Source organism: Scyliorhinus canicula, chromosome 15 (genome assembly GCF_902713615.1).
Source record: "Scyliorhinus canicula chromosome 15, sScyCan1.1, whole genome shotgun sequence".
Classification (NCBI taxonomy): Eukaryota; Metazoa; Chordata; class Chondrichthyes; order Carcharhiniformes; family Scyliorhinidae; genus Scyliorhinus; species Scyliorhinus canicula.
Genome location: NC_052160.1, coordinates 82584340 through 82603840, shown reverse-complemented (window position 1 = coordinate 82603840; position 19501 = coordinate 82584340). Strand labels below are relative to the sequence as shown.

At 47.6% G+C, this 19501-nt stretch overlaps 1 protein-coding gene across 4 annotated transcripts in view; it reads right to left on the bottom strand.

Annotated features, from left to right (window-relative positions):
- Positions 1 to 18198, bottom strand: part of zgc:153675 (uncharacterized protein LOC768179 homolog) — a 38113-nt gene extending 19915 nt beyond the window's left edge. The window contains exon 1 of one of the 4 annotated variants that reach the window (XM_038819975.1): positions 18039 to 18198. In XM_038819975.1, the coding sequence (XP_038675903.1) occupies positions 18039 to 18047 (9 nt within the window). In that variant the 5' untranslated portion in view covers positions 18048 to 18198. The remainder of the gene's footprint in view (positions 1 to 18038) is intronic. The other 3 variants (XM_038819977.1, XM_038819978.1, XM_038819976.1) reach the window with 3 other exon arrangements.
- Positions 18199 to 19501: the final 1303 nt, after the last annotated feature.

Here is a 19501-nt window from a genome sequence, read left to right as displayed (position 1 = left end):
CCCAGGGATAATCATGACCCCATCCCATAATGCGTTTCCACAACTTTGAAGATCATCAAAACGTGATGGAGGCAGCCAAACGTAATGGGACGTTACACTTTGATGGATCAAGGATCCCTTTCTATCAAAAATATAGATCTCTTTCTATTCAGCAGTGGTACAACAAAGACAGAAGGATTTTGACAAAGTCAGAAGACAATTGAAGGCCATGAAAGTACAGTACGCCCTGCCACATCCAACCATACGGAGGGTGGGCACTTAGTAACTGGACACAAACATTTGATACCCTGGCTAAAATCATGGCTTTCGTGAACTCTGTGGGAGGCAATAATCCAAGGGCCTCAACTGAACGACATTATGAACAGACTGCAGTTGATTGTAAAGTTTGGACTTTATCCCTTGTTATTTTTTTTGGTCTTTGTATTTATTATTCTGACAGGGATGTACTAATAAACTGTACACTACAATGCATCTGGTATTTAAGAAATGCCGAGTGGCATGTGGCGCAGTGGTTAGCACTGGGACTGCGGCGCTGAGGACCTGGGTTTGAATCCTGGCCCTGGGTCACTGTCCGTGTGGGTTTTGCACATTCTCCCTGTATTTGCGTGGGTTTCACCCCCACAACCCAAAGATGTGCAGGGTAGGTGGATTGGCCACGCTAAATTGCCCCTCAATTGGAAAAAAAAAAGAAATGCTGGGACTCGTGCATAACCACAGATCCATAGAATCCCTACAGTGCAGAAGGAGATCATTCACCTCATCGAGTCTGCACCAACCCTCTGAAAGAGCTCGTACCTAAGCCCACTTGTCCTGTTTCCTTCTCTCTTATTATGTTAATTAGGAGTGTCGCTACTGCTGAGAGTCAAGCGTGATTTCGGTTTCAATAGGCGAGGTGAGATTACAGGGATGGAGCCTCATTCTCTTTACATTACATTTGACTTTTCTTTCTTGAAGACAGGCTCCATGTCATAAATATGGAATGTATGTTTGGTTTATTAAAAAAAGTCTCACATTTGGTGAGGAAAGCCCCCTGTTTAAGATCGTTTGTTCAGTTATATAAGATGGTTCGTGTGGAGTTTTTTTGGATAAGAGAATCGTTAGTAGGTTACTGGCATTCTTGCAAGGTTAATTTGTTAGAAAAAGATCATTTAATTTGTCACTTCTCGAGTAACTGGGGATGAGGCGGTGGGTTTCCACACACTCAAGTGTAAAATGGCCAACTTTCTTTTCATCGATATCCTACATTCTTTATTACTGAATATGTAAAGACAGAGGCTACACTAAAAATTTGCTCCTGGAATGTACGGCTGATATATCATCCTATTAAAAGAAAAAAGATTCTATCTTTCCTCAAAAACGAGGAAGTTGATATTGCTCTGATACACGCTCTGATACATGTGACTCATTTGGATGACAAAGAGCATCTGAAATTGAAGCGGGATTGAGTCAGGCAAATGGTTTCTGCCTCATTTTTGACTAGTCATGATTTTTCTGAATAAAAACCTGCCATTTAGACTCGAGAACTGCACAAGGGATAAGGGGAAGATAGATGAGGTAGATAGTCGACATCTTTTCCCAAAGGTAAGGGAGTCTAAAACTAAAGGGCATAGATTTAAGATAAGAGAGGAGAGATACAAAAGGGTCCAGAGGGGCAATTTATTCACACAGAGGGTGGTGCAAGTCTGGAAAGAGCTGCCAGAGGCAGTAGTAGAGGGGGGTATAATTTTGTCTTTTAAAAAGCATTTAGACAGTTATATGGGTACGATGGGTAGAGTGGGTAATGAGTCAAATGCGGGCAACTGGGACGAGCTCAGTGGTAAAAACTGAGCAGCATGGACGAGTTGGGCTGAAGGGCCTGTTAAGATTCTATGACTCTATATATGTGATTATCAATGGCATACAGCATTGGGAAAGGGTTTTGATCATGAATATTTATGGTCCTCCAAATTATTATCCTGACTTCATAACTGTCGTCTTTATGGATTTTACTGAAATAGCAATGACAACTTCATTTATTGGAGGGGTTGAAACTGCCACCTAAACTCTTTGATTGGCAAGCTCCCTATAATTAGGAATCCACCTACGCGAAGGCACCATGTCTGTATGCGATGAATTGGGATACTTGGATGCTTGGGGAACATTACATCCGGAGGACAAATAGTTCATCTTATTCTTTGCACCACCCCCACCCCACCAGTGTGATACCAGAATCAATTTTTTTTCATGCCAAATACAATATTACACTCAAGTGGTTTACTGCTCCATGGATAATGCTCCCGTCTTCCTGGAACTTTTACTCATTGGAACATATCTACAATCTAGGATTATGGAGATTTAACAAATCTATGCTGAATGATCAGCATTTTGTCTCTTATTTTAAATCCAAATGAGACCTTTTGTATTCAGTCAGTTATCATTTCGAAGTCAGCTCCTCAATCCTGTGGGAGACTTGAGGCTTTTGCAGGAGGATTCGTCATTTTCCATATGACAAATAGAAAGTGGAGCAACAGCATCAGTTAGAAATGAAACGCGCAGAAACAAAGAGAATAGGTTAAAAATCCTAACCACTTGCTGTTGAAAGAAATAACTGCAGTCCAAATAGTCTGGGGTTTGCTTTCGGCTCAATGTACTGAGAGGAATATAAAATTTGCAGAACAAAAATGATATGAATTTTGAAACAAACCAACTGGATACTTAGCTCTCCTTACAAGGAAGAAAGCCTTAGACTATTTATTTTCTATTTGATTCAAAGGGCGGTGAAGGGAAAGTTAAGATTGAGGATATTAACAAGGCATTTAAAAGTTTTTAATGTCAGTTTGGTGAATGTATTCACTAAGTATGAACTGTCTGTATAGTGCTGTGACCTATGACCCGGAAATGATAATATGTTCTACTTCCAGGTACTGTACTGGAACCCCGGTGGGCTCCGCCCTCCCCGGGGCGATATATAGACCGGCTACCTGTGGGTGGCACTCATTTGTACAGCAGACACGGGCAGGCGAGTTCCTGGATAATAAAGCCTTATATTCACTCGTTCTCAGTCTCGCAGTGAATTGATGGTATATCAGTCAGTTTATATAAAACAAATCAATTTGAAGATGCATTAATACATATGAAGCGGGGCAGCACGGTGGCCAAGTGGTTAGCATAACCGCCTCACGGCGCAGAGGTCCCAGGTTCGATCCCGGCTCTGGGTCACTGTCCGTGTGGAGTTTGCACATTCTCCCCGTGTTTGCGTGGGTTTCGCCCCCACAACCCAAAAATGTGCAGAGTAGGTGGATTGGCCACGCTAAATTGCCCCTTAATTGGAAAAAATAATTGGGTAATCTAAATTTATTTTAAAAAAAATACATATGAAGCGATTTTTCTCCTTTTTTTGAACTCTCAACAATTTCTGAAGACCAAAGATCAATTTTAACTGCATCCATTTCTAAAATGGAAGCATTATAGGCATTGAAGGGTCTATAATCTGTTCAGGTTCGGGACCTGATGGTTTTGGAAGTGAATCTTTGAGTGGTATTTATAACCATTCAATTAAAGTACGACAGCTACCTCAGTCTCTTAGAAAGGTAATATTCCTTAATATTGAAGACAGGTAAAAGTCTGGAAGACTGTGCGTCCTATAGACCACTATAGATCACTTTTAAATGTAGATCTGAAATTACTGTCTAAAATACTGGCGTTCAGTCTAGAAATAAAACTTCCTTCAATTAACCAGGGTGATGAGACTGGATTTAATTATTTACTTTTGAATTTTTCCAATTAAGGGGCAATTTAGTGTGGGCAATCCACCTACTCTGCACATCTTTGGGTTGTTGGGGTGAGACCCACACAGACACGGGGAGAACGTGCAAACTCCACACAGACAGTGACCCGGGGCCAGGATCGAACCACTACGCCACCATGCCGCCCGCAGACTGGGTTTATAAAAGACCAAATTCATGTATCAATGTCAGACGATTATTAAATAACATTCATGTTTCTCAAAAACAGGCGATAGGTAGCTTGGTTTTTCTCATTGGATGCAGTGAAAGCATTTGATCCGGTGGAGTGGAACTATTTATTTTATACATTAGAAAAGTTTGTACGAGGGTATTTTATTAAATGAACAGAGGCACTTGCAGCAGTTCAGTGTAGATCTAATGAGGGCATCCCATAGTGGCACAGTGTTGGCACAGCTACTTCACAGCGCCAGGAACCCAGTTCTGACCTTGAGTGACTGTGTTGAGCTTGTACTTTCTCCCCGTGCCTTTCTCTGCGTGGGTTTCCTCTGGGTGTCCCAGTTTCCTCCCACAGTCCAAAGATGTGCAGGTTAGATGGTCCAGGGACCGAACACATCTCCCAGAAACACCTGCCAAGTTGAGCGGTCAAACATGCGGCTCTAGGATAGGGTTCATCAGCCTAGGATAGGATAGGATAGGGTTCATCAGCCACGTCAGGACACGCATATCACCCATAACCAGCAACAGGAGTTGCTTAGGTGGACAATCATACTAGTTAGTGAGTGATGGCTGAAGAAAGTGTCAATTCTACATTCGGCTCAGGTCCTGATGAAAATCCACCGGGGGTTTAGCTCCTTTATACAGAACAAAAAGAGACCTTGCTTTAAACTGGCCAAATTGCAACTTCCAAGATCAAAAGAGGACCTTGGTGTGCCTAATGTAAAATTATATCAGGTAGCCTCTCATCTTACATTTATATGGGAATAGATAAGAAAGGACAACTTCCATTTGGCTTGAAATTGAGGCTCGTCAGTCAAAATATCCTTTACAAACACTTTTGTTTCTTGAGATTTTACGACAGTGCCAGGCAAATGTGAGAATCCAAAAAGTATTAATAAGCTTGAGAGCTTGTAAGATGGTCCATAATTTGGAAGGAAGATATGTTAACTTCTGCTCTCACTGCTACACAGGGAAATCCTGACTTCCCTCCGGGTCTACCGGGGTTACATAAGAACATAAGAACTAGGAGTAGGCCATCTGGCCCTTCGAGCCTGCTCCGCCATTCAATGAGATCATGGCTGATCGTTTGTGGACTCAGCTCCACTTTCCGGTCCGAACATCGTAACCCTTTATTCTTTAAAAAGAAAGGTTCTGACACCAGTGGCGGGATTCTCCCCTACCCGGCGGGGCGGGGGGTCCCAGCGTAGCGGAGTGGCGCCAACCACTCCGGCGTTGGGCCTCCACAAAGGTGCGGAATTCTCCGCACCTTTAGGGGCCAAGCCCTCATATTGAGGGGCTAGGCCCGCGCCGGTGTGGTTGGCACCACGCCGACTGGCGCCAAAACCGGCGCCAATGGCCTTTGACGCCCGCCGCCCGGCACCGGGGCTGGCCGAAACGCCTTCACTTGTTCACGCATGCGCCGGTGCGTCAGCTGCCGCCGACGTCACCACCGGCGCTTGCGCGCTGGGGGATTCTCTTCCGCCTCCGCCATGGTGGAGGCCGTGGCGGTGGCGGAAGAAAAAGAGTGCCCCCACGGTAATGGCCCGCCCGCCGATCGGTGGGCGCCGATCAGTGGGCCCCGATCGCGGGCCTGACCACCATGGGGGCACTCCCCAGGGTCCGATCGCCCTGTGCCCCCCCCCCACAGGACCCCAGGGACCCTCTCACGCCGCTGATCCCGCCGGCACCAGAGGTGGTTCAAACCACGGCGGCGGGATTGGCCTCTCAGCGGCGGGACTTCGGCCCATTGCGGGCCGGAGAATCGCCGAACGGCGGGGCGCGATTCCCGCCCCCGGCGGTATTTTCGCCGGCCCCGGGCAATTCTCTGACCCTGCGGGGGGTCGGAGAAATTCGCCCCTGGAGTGAGAGAGGACTCCAGATTGTGGATTTGTTTCTTTTGACCAACTTTGTCAGCAATGTGATATCCCCATAGTTTTTTTTTACAACTTTGTAGACTTTATTCTTTATAAAACAACCTGGCTTCTTAATGCCAGTGTCTCCCCTGTAGAAAAAATATGACTGTTCATGGATCCAAAAGAATTAATTCGTAAATTTATGACACATGTTCCAGAACCAATACGAATATGCACGAGATACAGTGGATTTGGGAAAGAGATCCTGTGGTGAATATTAATGAAGAGATCGGGGGGGTTTTCTGGGAGAATGCAAATGAAACTTCTGTCAGTAAGAGATTGGAGATGATTCAACTAGAAATTCTACATCGTTTGCATATTACACCAAGTTTAAAGCAGAAGAGGACACTGCTATATCTCCATGTGCCAAAAATGTCAATTTTTAACAGGTGACCATACTCACTGTGTTTGGCCTTGTGTCAAATTTTTTTTTTAAATATTGGTCAGGTATACTTACGCTGGAAAACCTTTGATATGACCTTGAAGATGGAGCCTGTGTTTTTGATTTTGGAGCTTCCAGGTAAACATACAGTTGGTAATAATGAGAAAAGGTTGTATAATATTCTATCTTTTGCAGCACAGAAACATATTTTATATTCTTGGGTCAATGAAAAGTTACCTGCACACAATTAGCACAAAATTATTATGGCGTGTATGCCAATGAAATTTCTAACTTGTATTCTTCGATCTAGGCCGGGCTTATTCCAAAATATCCTAAATATACAGGTTCCATGGTGATTTACTTCTACAAGGCTTTGCAAAGAATATGCAGTACTGTCGCTAATAATATACTGTACCAGGAGTGTGCGCCCCTTCTCCTCTTATTTTCTTTTCTTCTCAACCCTTTTACTCTTCTCTTATGTCAAAGCTCTAGATTATATGATTTTAAAAAAAAATTTAGAGTACACAATTATTTTTTTCAACTAAGGGGCAATTTAGCATGGCCAATCTACCTACCCTGCACATCTTTGGGTTGTAGGGCTGAGACCCATGCAGACATGGGGAGAATGTGCAAACTCAACACGGACAGTGACCCGGGGCCAAGATCAAACCCAGGTCCTTGGCACTGTAGGCAGCATTGCTAACCACTGCGCCACCGTGCCGCTCCTTAGGTTAGATGATTCAACTGTGGGGTTTTTTTCCCTATACAATCAAATGATTGTGCTGTGCTGTACCAATTGTACGGATGTGCTGTTTGTTGTGAAAAAGGGGATAAGAAGCATCCCAGAAACACAGTGGGGTCTTCAAGCAGAAACAACAGACGGTAAAAATATTTGTGCACGCCATTGGCCTATGAAGGAATCAGGATGAAATGTATTTCAGAAAGAAAACCTTGAATTTATGAAGACACCTTGAGGAAAACAATTGGAGGTTCAGCATTTCGGCTGCTTACGGTATGCGCTCACACAGAGTAAAGTTTTGGGGGAATTATGAGACTAGCAGTCAACATAGGCCATCACCTGAGCAAGAGTGGCCCCTTCAGCAAAGTGGAGAGAACAAGATACAAGCCATAAAAGTGACATCCGCAAAGAAAAATCGCTTCAGCGTGAGGGCTTCAGAGTGTGGTGCTTTGGAGGGAGGTGGGGGGTGGTAGCATGATGTTCATGGGAAGTTGGTGAGAGTTCTGAAATGCTGGTTGGTACTTGGTTTAGGCTGCTCCAGAATGGAAAATAATAAAGCTCAGATCTTGCTGCAGGATTTAAGTGCACACTATTCCAAGCATGTTTGTTATCTGAAACATTGGGCTGTCCAGGCAGAGTCAGAAGGTTGGACGGTCATTCTAACCAGACAACTGCAAGGTGACCCCAGGCAGAGCCAGAAATGGAAACTGAGTCATAATGTTCAAACGAACATTCCCTCAGTAACCTCAGCCTGCTCACATCTCTCTCAATAACACTCTGACCCTCCATTTACCTTCTGTAAACTTCAGGCCATCCAAATTCATAGAATTTAGATTCATAGAAGAATTTACAATGCAGTAGGAGGCCGTTCGGCCCATCGAGTCTGCACCGGCTCTTGGAAATCTTGCAAATCTATATTGCCTGCGTCTTAATTTGCACCAAATCCACTTTTTCAAATCCTTCCATGGTCCTGATCCTCCCTGTCTCTTGTAATCTCCTCCATTCCCACAATTCTTCGAAATATCTAGCTCCTGGAGAGAGAAGGCATTGGAAGATTGCAGAAGAAATATGATTCCAGGGATGAGAAACTTCAGTTTTGATGACAGTCGTGTGAAAATGTTTTTTCCACATCACATTTGCTTCTTCTGCAGATCATTGGTGGCCATACCCTCAGTTGTCTGAGCTCCGTACTCCAGAATTCCCTCCCTAAACCTCTCCATCTCTCTATCCCACTTTCCTCCATTAGCAAATTTCGTAAAGCCTATCTGACCAAGCTTTTGGTCATCTGACCTAATATCGCCTTTTGAGATTCAATGTGACACTTTTTATAATGTTCCTATGAAGCAACATGGGACATTTGATTATATTAAGGATGCTATATAAATATAAGTTGTATTGAATTGAAAGCTTGCCTGTGGTCAGACTTGGTAGAAGATTACCCTTGATCACAATGATAGCAGCTCGAGGGGCTGAATATCCTATTGTTGCTTCAATTCCTTATCTAACAGTGCAATCTCATTGAAGTCAACGGCATGAAAATCAGACATCTTTTTTCACAATAGTTAATCTGTTCCCTAAGATTAGTATCCAGGCGGTCAAGGTAAATATTACCAATCAAAACCCTTTCTTCGTTCAATTGCATATCCAACAGCACATCCAATGCAAACCATTATGAGCCGATAAGGTGTTGAATAGATGTTTGTTATTTTGGTCTTGGGGCAGGAGCACAATTTGTACCTTTGCTCCATTTCCCTTGAAAGAAACATCTATTCATAAAATCTCTACAACGCAGGAGACCATTCGGCCCATCGGGTCTGCACTGACCCTCCGAAAGACCACTCTACTTAAGTCCACTCCTCCCACCCTATTCCTGTAACCCCACGTAATCTGCAAATCTTTAGACACCAAGGAGAAATTTATGGAATTCTCAGTGCAGAAGGAGGCCATTCGGGCCAATGAGTCTGTACCCTACCTCGGCCCACTCCCCCATCTTCTCCCTGTAACCTAGTAACTCTACTCAACCTTTTGGACGATAAGGATGAATTTAGGTATGGCCAATCCACCTAACCTGCACATCTTTGGGCCATGGGAGGAAACCGGAGCACCCAGAGGAAACCCACGCAGACATTGGGAGAATGTGAAAACTCCACATTTACAGTCACCCAAGGCTGGAATTGAACCCAGATCCCCAGCCCTGTGAGGCAGCAGTGGCAACCATTGTGCCACCATTAGACCATAAGACATAGGAACAGCATTAGGCTACTCGACCCATTGAGTCTGTTCCGCAATTTAATCATGGCTGATACTTTTCTCATCCCCATTCCCCCGCCTTCTCTCCATAACCTCTGATCCCCTTATTAATCAAGAACCTATCTATCTCTGTCTTCAAGACACTCAAATTGGCCTCCACAGCCTTCTGCGGCAAAGAGTTCCACAGATTCACCATCCTCTGGCTGAAGAAATTCCTCCTCATCTCTGTTTTAAAGGATCGTTCCTTTAGTCTGAGATTGTGTCCTTTGCTTCTAGTTCTTCCTACAAGTGGAAACATTCTCTCCACATCCACTCTATCCAGGCCTCGCAATATCCTGTAACTTTCAATACGATCTCCCCTCATTCTTCTAAACTCCAATGAGTACAGGACAAGTTCTTTATTGCACGGATCATTCTTATGAACCTCCTTGGACCCTTTCCAAGGCCAACACATCCTTCCTTAGATACGGGGCCCAAAACTGCTCACAATACTCCAAATAGGGTCTGACCAGAGCTTTATACAGCCTCAGAAGTACATCCCTGGTCTTGTATTCGAGCCCTCTTGACATGAATGCTAACATTGCATTTGCCTTCCTAACTGCTGACTGAACCTTCACTGTTAACCTCAAGAGAATCATGAACAAGGACTTCCAAGTCCCTTTGTGCTTCTGATTTCCGAAGCATCTTCCCATTTCTCCTTCCAAAGTGCATAATTTCACACTTTTCCTCATTGTATTCCATCTGCCACTTCTTTGCCCGCTCTCCTAGCCTGTCAAAGTCCTTCTACAGCCTGCCTGCTTGCTCAACACTACTTGTCCCTCTACAGATCTTTATAACATCTGCAAACTTAGCAACAGTGCCTTCGGTCCCTTCTTCCAGATCATTAATGTATATTCTGAAAAGTTATGCTCCCAGCACCGTCCCCTGAGGCACACCACTAGTCACCGGCTGCCATCCTGAAAAAGACTCCTTGATCCCCACTCCTGCCTTCTGCCAGTTAGCCATACCTCTATCTATGCCAGGATCTTACCCTTAACAGTCTCCAATGCGGTACCTTGTCAAAAGCTTTCCGGAAATTTAAATAAATCCTGTCCACTGGTTCTCCTTTGTCTAACTTCCTTGTTACTTCCTCAAAGAACTAACAGATTGGCCAGACATGACCTCCACTTGACGAAGCCGTGCTGACTCAGTCCTATTTTATCATGCACTTCCAAGTACTCCGCAATATCATCTTTAATAATGAACTCTAAAATCTTAGCAATGACCAAAGTCAGGCTAACTGGCCTATACTTTCCCGTCTTCTGCCTCCCTCTCTTCTTAAACAGCGATGTTACATTAGACACTTCCCAGTCCTCTGGGACCCTTCCTGCCCCCAGTGATTGCTGAAAGGTCACCAATATCTTGACAATTTCCTCAGCTATCTCTTTTAGAACCCTGGGGTGTAACCCATCCGGTCCAGATGATTTATCCACCTTCAGACCTTTCAGTTTCCCCAGAACCTTCTCCTTAGCCGATGGTCACTGCACTGACTTCTGCCGCCTGATTCTCCTGGACCTCTGGCATCCCACTGGTGTCTTCCACCGTGAAGACTGATGTAAAGTAACTGTTCAGTTTGTCTGCCATTTCTTTATTTCCTATTATTACTTCTCCAGCCACATTTTCCGTGCCACACAAAGTCCCATTCACCATAGTCAAACCACATACATCTTTGGACTGTAGGGGGAAACCGGAGCACCCAGAGGAAACCCACACAGACACGGGGAGAATATGCAACCACCACACAGTCACCCAAGGCCGGAATCGAGCCCGGGTCCCTGGCATTGTGAGGCAGCAGTGCTATCCACTGTGCAACTGCTACCGATCTCAGTCTTAAAAATGCAATTCAGCATTCAGTCTTTCTGGGAGAAAGTTCCAAATTTCCACCACCCTGTGTGAGTGTGCTTCCTTATTTCCTCCTGCATAGCCTGGTTCATTGTGCGCTTGTTCTGGATCCCTTCACGCAGAGGAAATCATTTCTCCATATCTGTTTGATTTAATCCCTTTTTTCAACACCCTCATTAGACCTCTACTCAAGCACAACTCAAATGGATTTAATGGACCATTCAATCTAAAGTCTTATCCAAAAAATAGCATCTCTGGCAGTGTAGCACTTCAACGCAGCACTGCAATGTGAGCCTGGATTATTAGCTGACGTCAATGGTGTGAGAATAGACCCACAAATGTCTGGCTCCGGGGCTACCACCAATGCATCCCATTCTTTCCGAAAGTTTAAGACTGGAGGAAAATTAAGATGGCTACGGTCTCGATTGTAGTCCAAATTCCTCCAACAAAGGAAACTAAATGTACTGTAGAGCTGGGAGCCAATGAATTTGCCTGCATGAACATGCAGCTTATTTTCAAACCCACAGGGATCACTCAGATTACTATTAAAGATCGGTTCTTCTGTGCACCTGGAGCACCCGTGCCTGGGTTGAAATCTCCAAACTCTCAGCTTCTCAAATTAGTCCCTTGGTTATATCTGAGAGCAGCAGTTCCCTACAGCACACACAGAATTCATCATTTATCAGACAAACAGTCTGATAAATTTATGATTTAAAAATGCTATTTAAAGTCATAGCACATGGTGACATTCTGAGAGTATTCACAGTGGTGTGTGGGAACTGACTCTGACAGCACCAACCTCTGTTCTCGGTCATTGTGACAGATTCGCTCTGGGGTGGTGGGGAGTGAAGGGCAGAGGTCACACCTATGATCCTTCAAACTGGACTGCAATAAACGTGACTAGTTTCACGATAGTTTATTTGCATTCAGATTAAAAACTGTTGATAAAGTTTAATAACCAGTGGGTGATTGAAACCAAACCACAAAACTAACTTGGTCAATGGCTCAGTTAGTGACTACAGCAGTGGGCAGGAAGGTCCCAGAGGGTAGGAATGCAGGCACCAGAAATGACCAAAGTATAACTGAGAAACGGAGGGTTAAAAAGCATCAAATTGCACGAAGACCCTCCTGCTGCTAACTATCCAGGTGGAGTCTGTGTGTATATGGGTGTAAATGTCCCCCTGTTATATTTATGTATAAATGTATATGGATATAGTATATATTTGTGAGTGTTAAGTATATGAAAGAAGGTTGTGGTTGTCCCCTCCTCGCTCCGCCCGCTCACCTCGCCCCCCCACCCACCCGCTCTCCTCGCCCTGCCGGCCCACCCGCTCTCCTCGCCCGGCCCGCTCGCTCTCCTCGCCCGGCCCGCTCGCTCGCTCTCCTCACCCGGCCCTCTCTCCTCGCCCCCGCTCTCCTCGCCCGGCCGGCCCGCCCGCTCTCCTCGCCCTGCCGGCCCGCCCGCTCTCCTTGCCCCCGCTCTCCTCGCCCCCGCCCGCCCTCTCGCTCTCCTCGCCCCCACCCGCCCTCTCGCTCTCCTCGTCCCCCGCTCTCCTCGTCCTGCCGGCCCGCCCGCTCTCCTCGTCCTGCCGGCCCGCCCGCTCTCCTCATCCTGCCGGCCCGCCCGCTCTCCTCGCCCCCGCCCGCTCGCTCTCCTCGCCCGGCCCGCCCACCCCGCTCGCTCTCCGCGCCCGCCCTCCTCGCCCGCTCTCCTCGCCCCCGCCCGCCCTCTCGCTCTCCTCGTCCTGCCGGCCCGCCCGCTCTCCTCGTCCTGCCGGCCCGCCCGCTCTCCTCGTCCTGCCGGCCCGCCCGCTCTCCTCGCCCCCGCCCGCTCGTTCTCCTCGCCCGGCCCGCCCACCCCGCTCGCTCTCCGCGCCCGCCCTCCTCGCCCCCACCCGCCCGCTCTCCTCGCCCCCGCTCTCCTCGTCCAGCCGGCCCGCCCGCTCTCCTCGCCCCCGCCCGCCCTCTCGCTCTCCTCGCCCCCGCCCGCCCTCTCGCTCTCCTCGCCCCCGCCCGCCCTCTCGCTCTCCTCGCCCCCGCCCGCCCTCTCGCTCTCCTCGTCCTGCCGGCCCGCCCGCTCTCCTCGCCCCCGCCCGCCCTCTCGCTCTCCTCATCCTGCCGGCCCGCCCGCTCTCCTCGCCCCCGCCCGCCCTCTCGCTCTCCTCGTCCTGCCGGCCCGCCCGCCCCCTCGCTCTCCGCGCCCGCCCCCCTCGCTCTCCGCGCCCGCCCCCCTCGCTCTCCCCGCCCGCCCCCTCGCTCTCCGCGCCCGCCCCCCTCGCTCTCCGCGCCCGCCCCCTCGCTCTCCGCGCCCGCCCCCTCGCTCTCCGCGCCCGCCCCCTCGCTCTCCGCGCCCGCCCCCTCGCTCTCCGCGCCCGCCCGCTCGCTCTCCGCGCCCGCCCCCTCGCTCTCCGCGCCCGCCCGCTCGCTCTCCGCGCCCGCCCGCTCGCTCTCCGCGCCCGCCCGCTCGCTCTCCTCGCCCGCCCGCTCTCCTCGCCCACTCGCTCTCCTCGCCCACTCGCTCTCCTCGCCCACTCGCTCTCCTCGCCTGGCCCACCCGCTCTCTTTGCCCGCCCTCTTCGCCCGGCTCGCCCGCTCTCTTCACTCAGCCCGCCCGCTCGCTCTCCTCGCCTCGCCCACCCCGCTCGCTCTCCTCGCCTCGCCCGAACACTCGCTCTCCTCGCCTCGACCACTCGCTCTCCTCGCCCAGCCCGCCCACCTGCTGGTGTGGTTTGTAAGGGTGGCAAATTTCCTTTCCTAAGGGACATTAGTGAACCAGATTGGTTTTTACGACAATCGACAATGGTTTCAGGGTATTAGCCGGAGTCTCTGGATCACCAGCCCAGTGACAATACCACTAGTTTCAAGGATGTTCTCCAGTCTAATGAAGATAAGCTCTGAACTGTGGACAATAAATGTAACCTGGGCGGCTCAGTAGTTAGCACTGCTGCCTCACAGCTCCAGGGACCCAGGTACAATTCCGGCCTCGGGTGACTCTCTGTGTGGAGCTTGCATTTTCTCCGTGTGCCTGCATGGGTTTCCTCCGGGTGCTCCGGTTTCCTCCCACAGTCCAAAGAAGTACAGGTTGGGCGGATTGGCCATGCTAAATTGCCCCTCAAATGTCCAAAACGTTAGGAGGAGTTATTGGGATAGGGTGGGTGTGGGCTTAAGTAGGTGCTCTCTCCAAGGGCCAATGCAGACCCAATGGGCCGAATGGCCTCCTTCTACACTGTAAATTCGATGATTCTATGAATAGGATCTTTGCTACCATTGCAGGGAGAACATAAAGACTATGACCCAGAGCACACTGCACCATTAATAAAATCATAGCTGATCTTTAAATTCAACTCCACTTTCCCAACCATTCCCCTTCATTCCCAAATAAATCCAAAAATCTTTCAATCCCAGCCTTGAATAATTCAACTACTGAGCATTCACAGCCTGTTGGGTCAGAGAATTCCAAAGATTCACAACCTACTGAATAAAGAAATTTCTCCTTATCCTTCAGTCCTAAATGGTCGACCCCCTTCACCCTGAGATAGTGCCCCCTAGTTCTAAACTTTATATCCAGGGGAACCGCCTGTCGGTATCTACCTTAAAAGACCCTCTCAGAACAAAATCATCTCTCATTCTTCTGAATGTAAGAGAGCATAGACCCACCTTACTCAATCTCTCCTCAACCCTTTCATCAAGGAATCAACCTAGTGAATCTTTGTTACATCCCTTCTGAAGGCAAGTCTGTCCTTCCTCAGGTACAGAGATCAAAACTGCACACAGTGCTCCAATTGTGTCTCACAGAGCCCTGCACAATTGCAGCAACCCTTCCTTATTCTAGTCACCAACCCCTGTGTAAAAAAAGGTCAATTAGCATCTGCCTTCCTGATTGCCTGCTGTACATACATGTTAGCTTTCTCCATTTTGTGCACTAGCATATCAAAACCCCTCTGAAAACCAAGTTTGAAAAAAGATTATGTTTTTCTATTCTTCATACCTCACATTCTATTCAATCGGCCACCTTCTTGCACACTCACTTAACCTGTCGTTTTCACTTTGCAGAATCTGTCGTCCCCACAGTTTACTTCCCCCCCTTGCTTTGTCTCATTGGCAAACTTGGATACATTACTCAGTCCTCCATCTAAGTCATCACTATTGATTGGAAATAGCTGACGTCCCAGTGCTGATCCTTGCAGCACCGCTTCGTACTCTCTGTTTACATAGAAGCCCTACAGTACAGGAGACGGCCATTCAGCTCAGTGAGTCTGCATCGACCCCCTGAAAGAGAACCCTACCCAGGCCCCCCTTCCCTATCCCCGCAATTCCATAGCTCCACCTTACCTGCAAATCTTTGGATTGTGGGAAACCAGAGCACCTGGAGGAAACCCACACGGACACAGGGAGAATGTGCAAACTCTACACAGTCAACCAAGGCCGGAATCGAACCCGGGTCCCAGACGCTGTGATGCAGCAGTGCTAACCACTGTGCCACCCATTTTCTGACCATTGATGAACTCTTTCATCATGCTAATAAGTTACCCATAAGCCTTACTTTAGAGGCACCTTATGGATGCCATAATAATAATGATCTTTATTGTAACAAGTAGGCTTACATTAACACTGCAATGAAGTTACTGTGAAAAGCCCCTCGTCGCCACATTTCAGCACCAGTACAGGTACACCGAGGGAGAATTCAGAATGTCCAAATTACTGAACAGCACATCTTTCGGGACTCGTGGGAGGAAACTGGAGCATCCGGAGGAAACCCACGCAGACACGAGGAGAACGTGCGGACTCTGCACAGACAGTGACCTAAGCGGGAATCGAACCTGGGACCCTGGCACTGTGAAGCAACAATGCTACCCGCTATGCTACCGTGCCGCCCATTTGAAAGTCCAAATACTCTTGATTCCAGAGATGAGGGGCTTGACTTGTGACGAGAGATTGAGCAGTTTAGGCCTATACTCTCGAGAGTTTAGAAGAATGAGGGAAGATCAAATTGAGGTATATAAAACGATAAAAGGTAGGGATAAAATAATAATCTTTATTATTACACCTGTTCGGGTACACAGAGGGAGAATTCAAAATGTCCAATTAACCTAACAGCACATCTTTCGGGACTTGTGGGAGGAAACCGGAGCACCCGGAGGAAACCCACGCAGACACGGGGAGAACATGCAGACTCCGCACAGACAGTGACCCAGTGGGGAAATCAAACCTGGGACACTGGTGCTGTGAAGTAACAGTGCTAACCACTGTGCAACCGTGCTGCCCATAAAGTAGAAGTGGAGCTCATGCTTCCATTTGTGGGTTCCCTAGAATGGTTGGTCATAGTCTCAGGATAAGGGGGAACAAATTTAAAACTGACTTCTCCCAAGTGGTTGTGAATCTGTGCAATTCGCTATCCCAGAGTTTGGTGGATGCTGGGACTGTGAGTAAATGTAAGGAGTTAGACAGATTTTTAATCAGTAATGGGTTGAAGGGTTATGGAGAACGGGCAGGATGGTGGAGATGAGGCTGTGATGAGATCAGCCATGATAGTATTGAACGGTGGAGCAGGCTCGAAAGGCTAAATTATCTACTCCTGCTCCTAGTTCTTATGTTCTAAAAGAGAACCATTCTGCTAATTCCACCTTCCAGCTCACTCTGTAGCCCTGCTAAAAATCCGATGTTCTTGATTAATATTGTCATTTCTTGATTAGTAAGGGGGGCAGGGGTTATGGGGAGGAGGCAGGAAAATGGGGATGAGGAACATATCAGCCATGATCGAATGGTGGAGCAGATTCGATGGGCCAAATGACCCAATTCTGCTCTTATGATAGAATTTACAGTGCAGAAGGAGTCATTCGGCCCATCGAGTCTGCACCGGCTCTTGGAAAGAGCACCCTACTTAAGTCCTCATCTCCATCCTATCCCAGTAACCCAGTAACCCCACCTAACCCAAAACCAATTTAGCATGGCCAATCCACCTAACCTGCACATCTTTGGACTGTGGGAGACACAGGGGAATGTGCAGATTCCACACAGACAGTGAGCCAAGCGGGGAATCGAACATGGGACCCTGGAGCTGTGAAGCAACTGTGCTAACCACTGTGCAACCGTGCTGCCCTTATATGTTATGGTCTTATGTCAGCTGGATCACCAGTTTCCCCCAAATCCCGCCGATATGGGTCAACAACTGAGGTAGTAGACATTTGTCAATTGATAGCTAAGATCCCATTGTAAACTCAGTAACACCTCAAACCACCAAGACGCAACCCACAACAATCAACAGCAGATGTGTAAACTCGATGCAACAACAACAAAATGAGGGGCACAAAACAAAGAGATGAGACATCGAAATAGACAAAGGCAATTGTGCCGCAAGGATTCTCTCTCTCTCCGTATGAGGAAAGAAAGCTGTTTAAAGGCCAGCCAGACAGAGCCGACCTGACCGCCCCGTCGGATCTCCCTCTTGGTGACATGGCACTTGCTGAGTTGTCACAGTGTGGAGCTGCTGGGATGGCGGAATGGGACAAGCTGCATTGCAACTGGATACGAAATCAAAGTGTGCAAATTCACTTTACTCAGCTCACCGCGGTTACAAAGTGAACACAGCCGTGTCACTTTCACCTCGTGTCGCGTTGTGTAATTGACAAATACCCCCCAGTGCTACTCTCTAACAAAAGTAAACATTCAGCAGGATGAAGACTCAGTTCCTGAAATCCCGGATAACTGATGATTCATTCTCCCATTCTTTACAAATACGGTGTCTCGTCTGTGCTTTCAAAAAATATTGCATCTAACTGTTCTGGTCGGATTTTTCCTTGGTGGGGGGGGGGGGGGGGGGGGGAGAGACATTTAAAACTTGCAAATCGAAGAAGTTTCTCCGAACAAAGAGTTGTTTTCCTCAATGAGATAACTAAGATACAAAGCTCAACGCGCTCTTTTCCTGTTCCTACCTTGACCATTCTCTGCCTTCCTTCCCTGGGTGGCTGTGTTCAGTGATGGGGATAAGGCTCCTATTCCCACTCCGGCTCCTCCACTCTCACTCACCCTCCAGCTCCAGCTCCTGGATCAACGCTGCCGACGTGGCGTTCCGCCCCACATTACAACCGGACGTGGCGTCAGGAACAGCAAAAAAAACAAGCTTCAGCTGAAAGCAGCTATTTACACACTGGCTACCTCAGGCTGCACAGATGTCAGTTTGAGCTGGGTGGGGGCAAACTAGAAGAAGCGTAATTATCTTCTCCTGAACACCAAGGCCTCATTCATCTCAGACAGACAGTGAAGGGCATCTGACTGGGTGCACAGCTTCGAGTCAGGGAAATGCTCCCAAACCACAGAAACCCATTGAACCTCCTGTCAATATTGATTCACTCCCTGTACACCTCCTGTCAATATTGATTCACTCCCTGTACACCTCCTGTCAATATTGATTCACTCCCTGTACACCTCCTGTCAATATTGATTCACTCCCTGTATACCTCCTGTCAATATTGATTCACTCCCTATGCACCTCCTGTCAATATTGATTCACTCCCTGTATACCTCCTGTCAATATTGATTCACTCCCTGTACACCTCCTGTCAATATTGATTCACTCCCTGTACACCTCCTGTCAATATTGATTCACTCCCTGTACACCTCCTGTCAATATTGATTCACTCCCTGTATACCTCCTGTCAATATTGATTCACTCCCTATGCACCTCCTGTCAATATTGATTCACTCTCTGTACACCTCCTGTCAATATTGATTCACTCCCTGTACACCTGTCAATATTGATTCACTCCCTCTACACCTCCTGTCAATATTGATACCGTCCCTGAACACATCCTATCACTATTGATTCACTCTCTGTACACCTCCTGTTGGTATTGATTCACTCCCTGAACACATCCTGTCAATATTGATCCACTCCCTGTACACCTCCTGTCAATATTGATTCACTCCCTATGCACCTCCTGTCAATATTGATTCACTCTCTGTGCACCTGCTGTCAATATTGATTCACTCCCTGTACACCTCCTGTCAATATTGATTCACTCCCTGTACACCTCCTGTCAATATTGATTCACTCCCTGTACACCTCCTGTCAATATTGATTCACTCCCTCTACACCTTCTGTCAATATTGATACCCTCCCTGAACACATCCTGTCAATATTGATTCACTCCCTGACACCTCCTGTCGGTATTGATTCACTCCCTGAACACATCCTGTCAATATTGACCCACTCCCTGTACACCTCCTGTCAATATTGATTCACTCCGTGTACACCTCCTGTCAATATTGATTCACTTCCTGTACACCTCCTGTCAATATTGATCCACTTAATGTACACCTTCTGCCAATATTGATCCATTTCCTGTACACCTCCTGTCAATATTGATCCATGAGAACATAAGAACTAGGAGCAGGA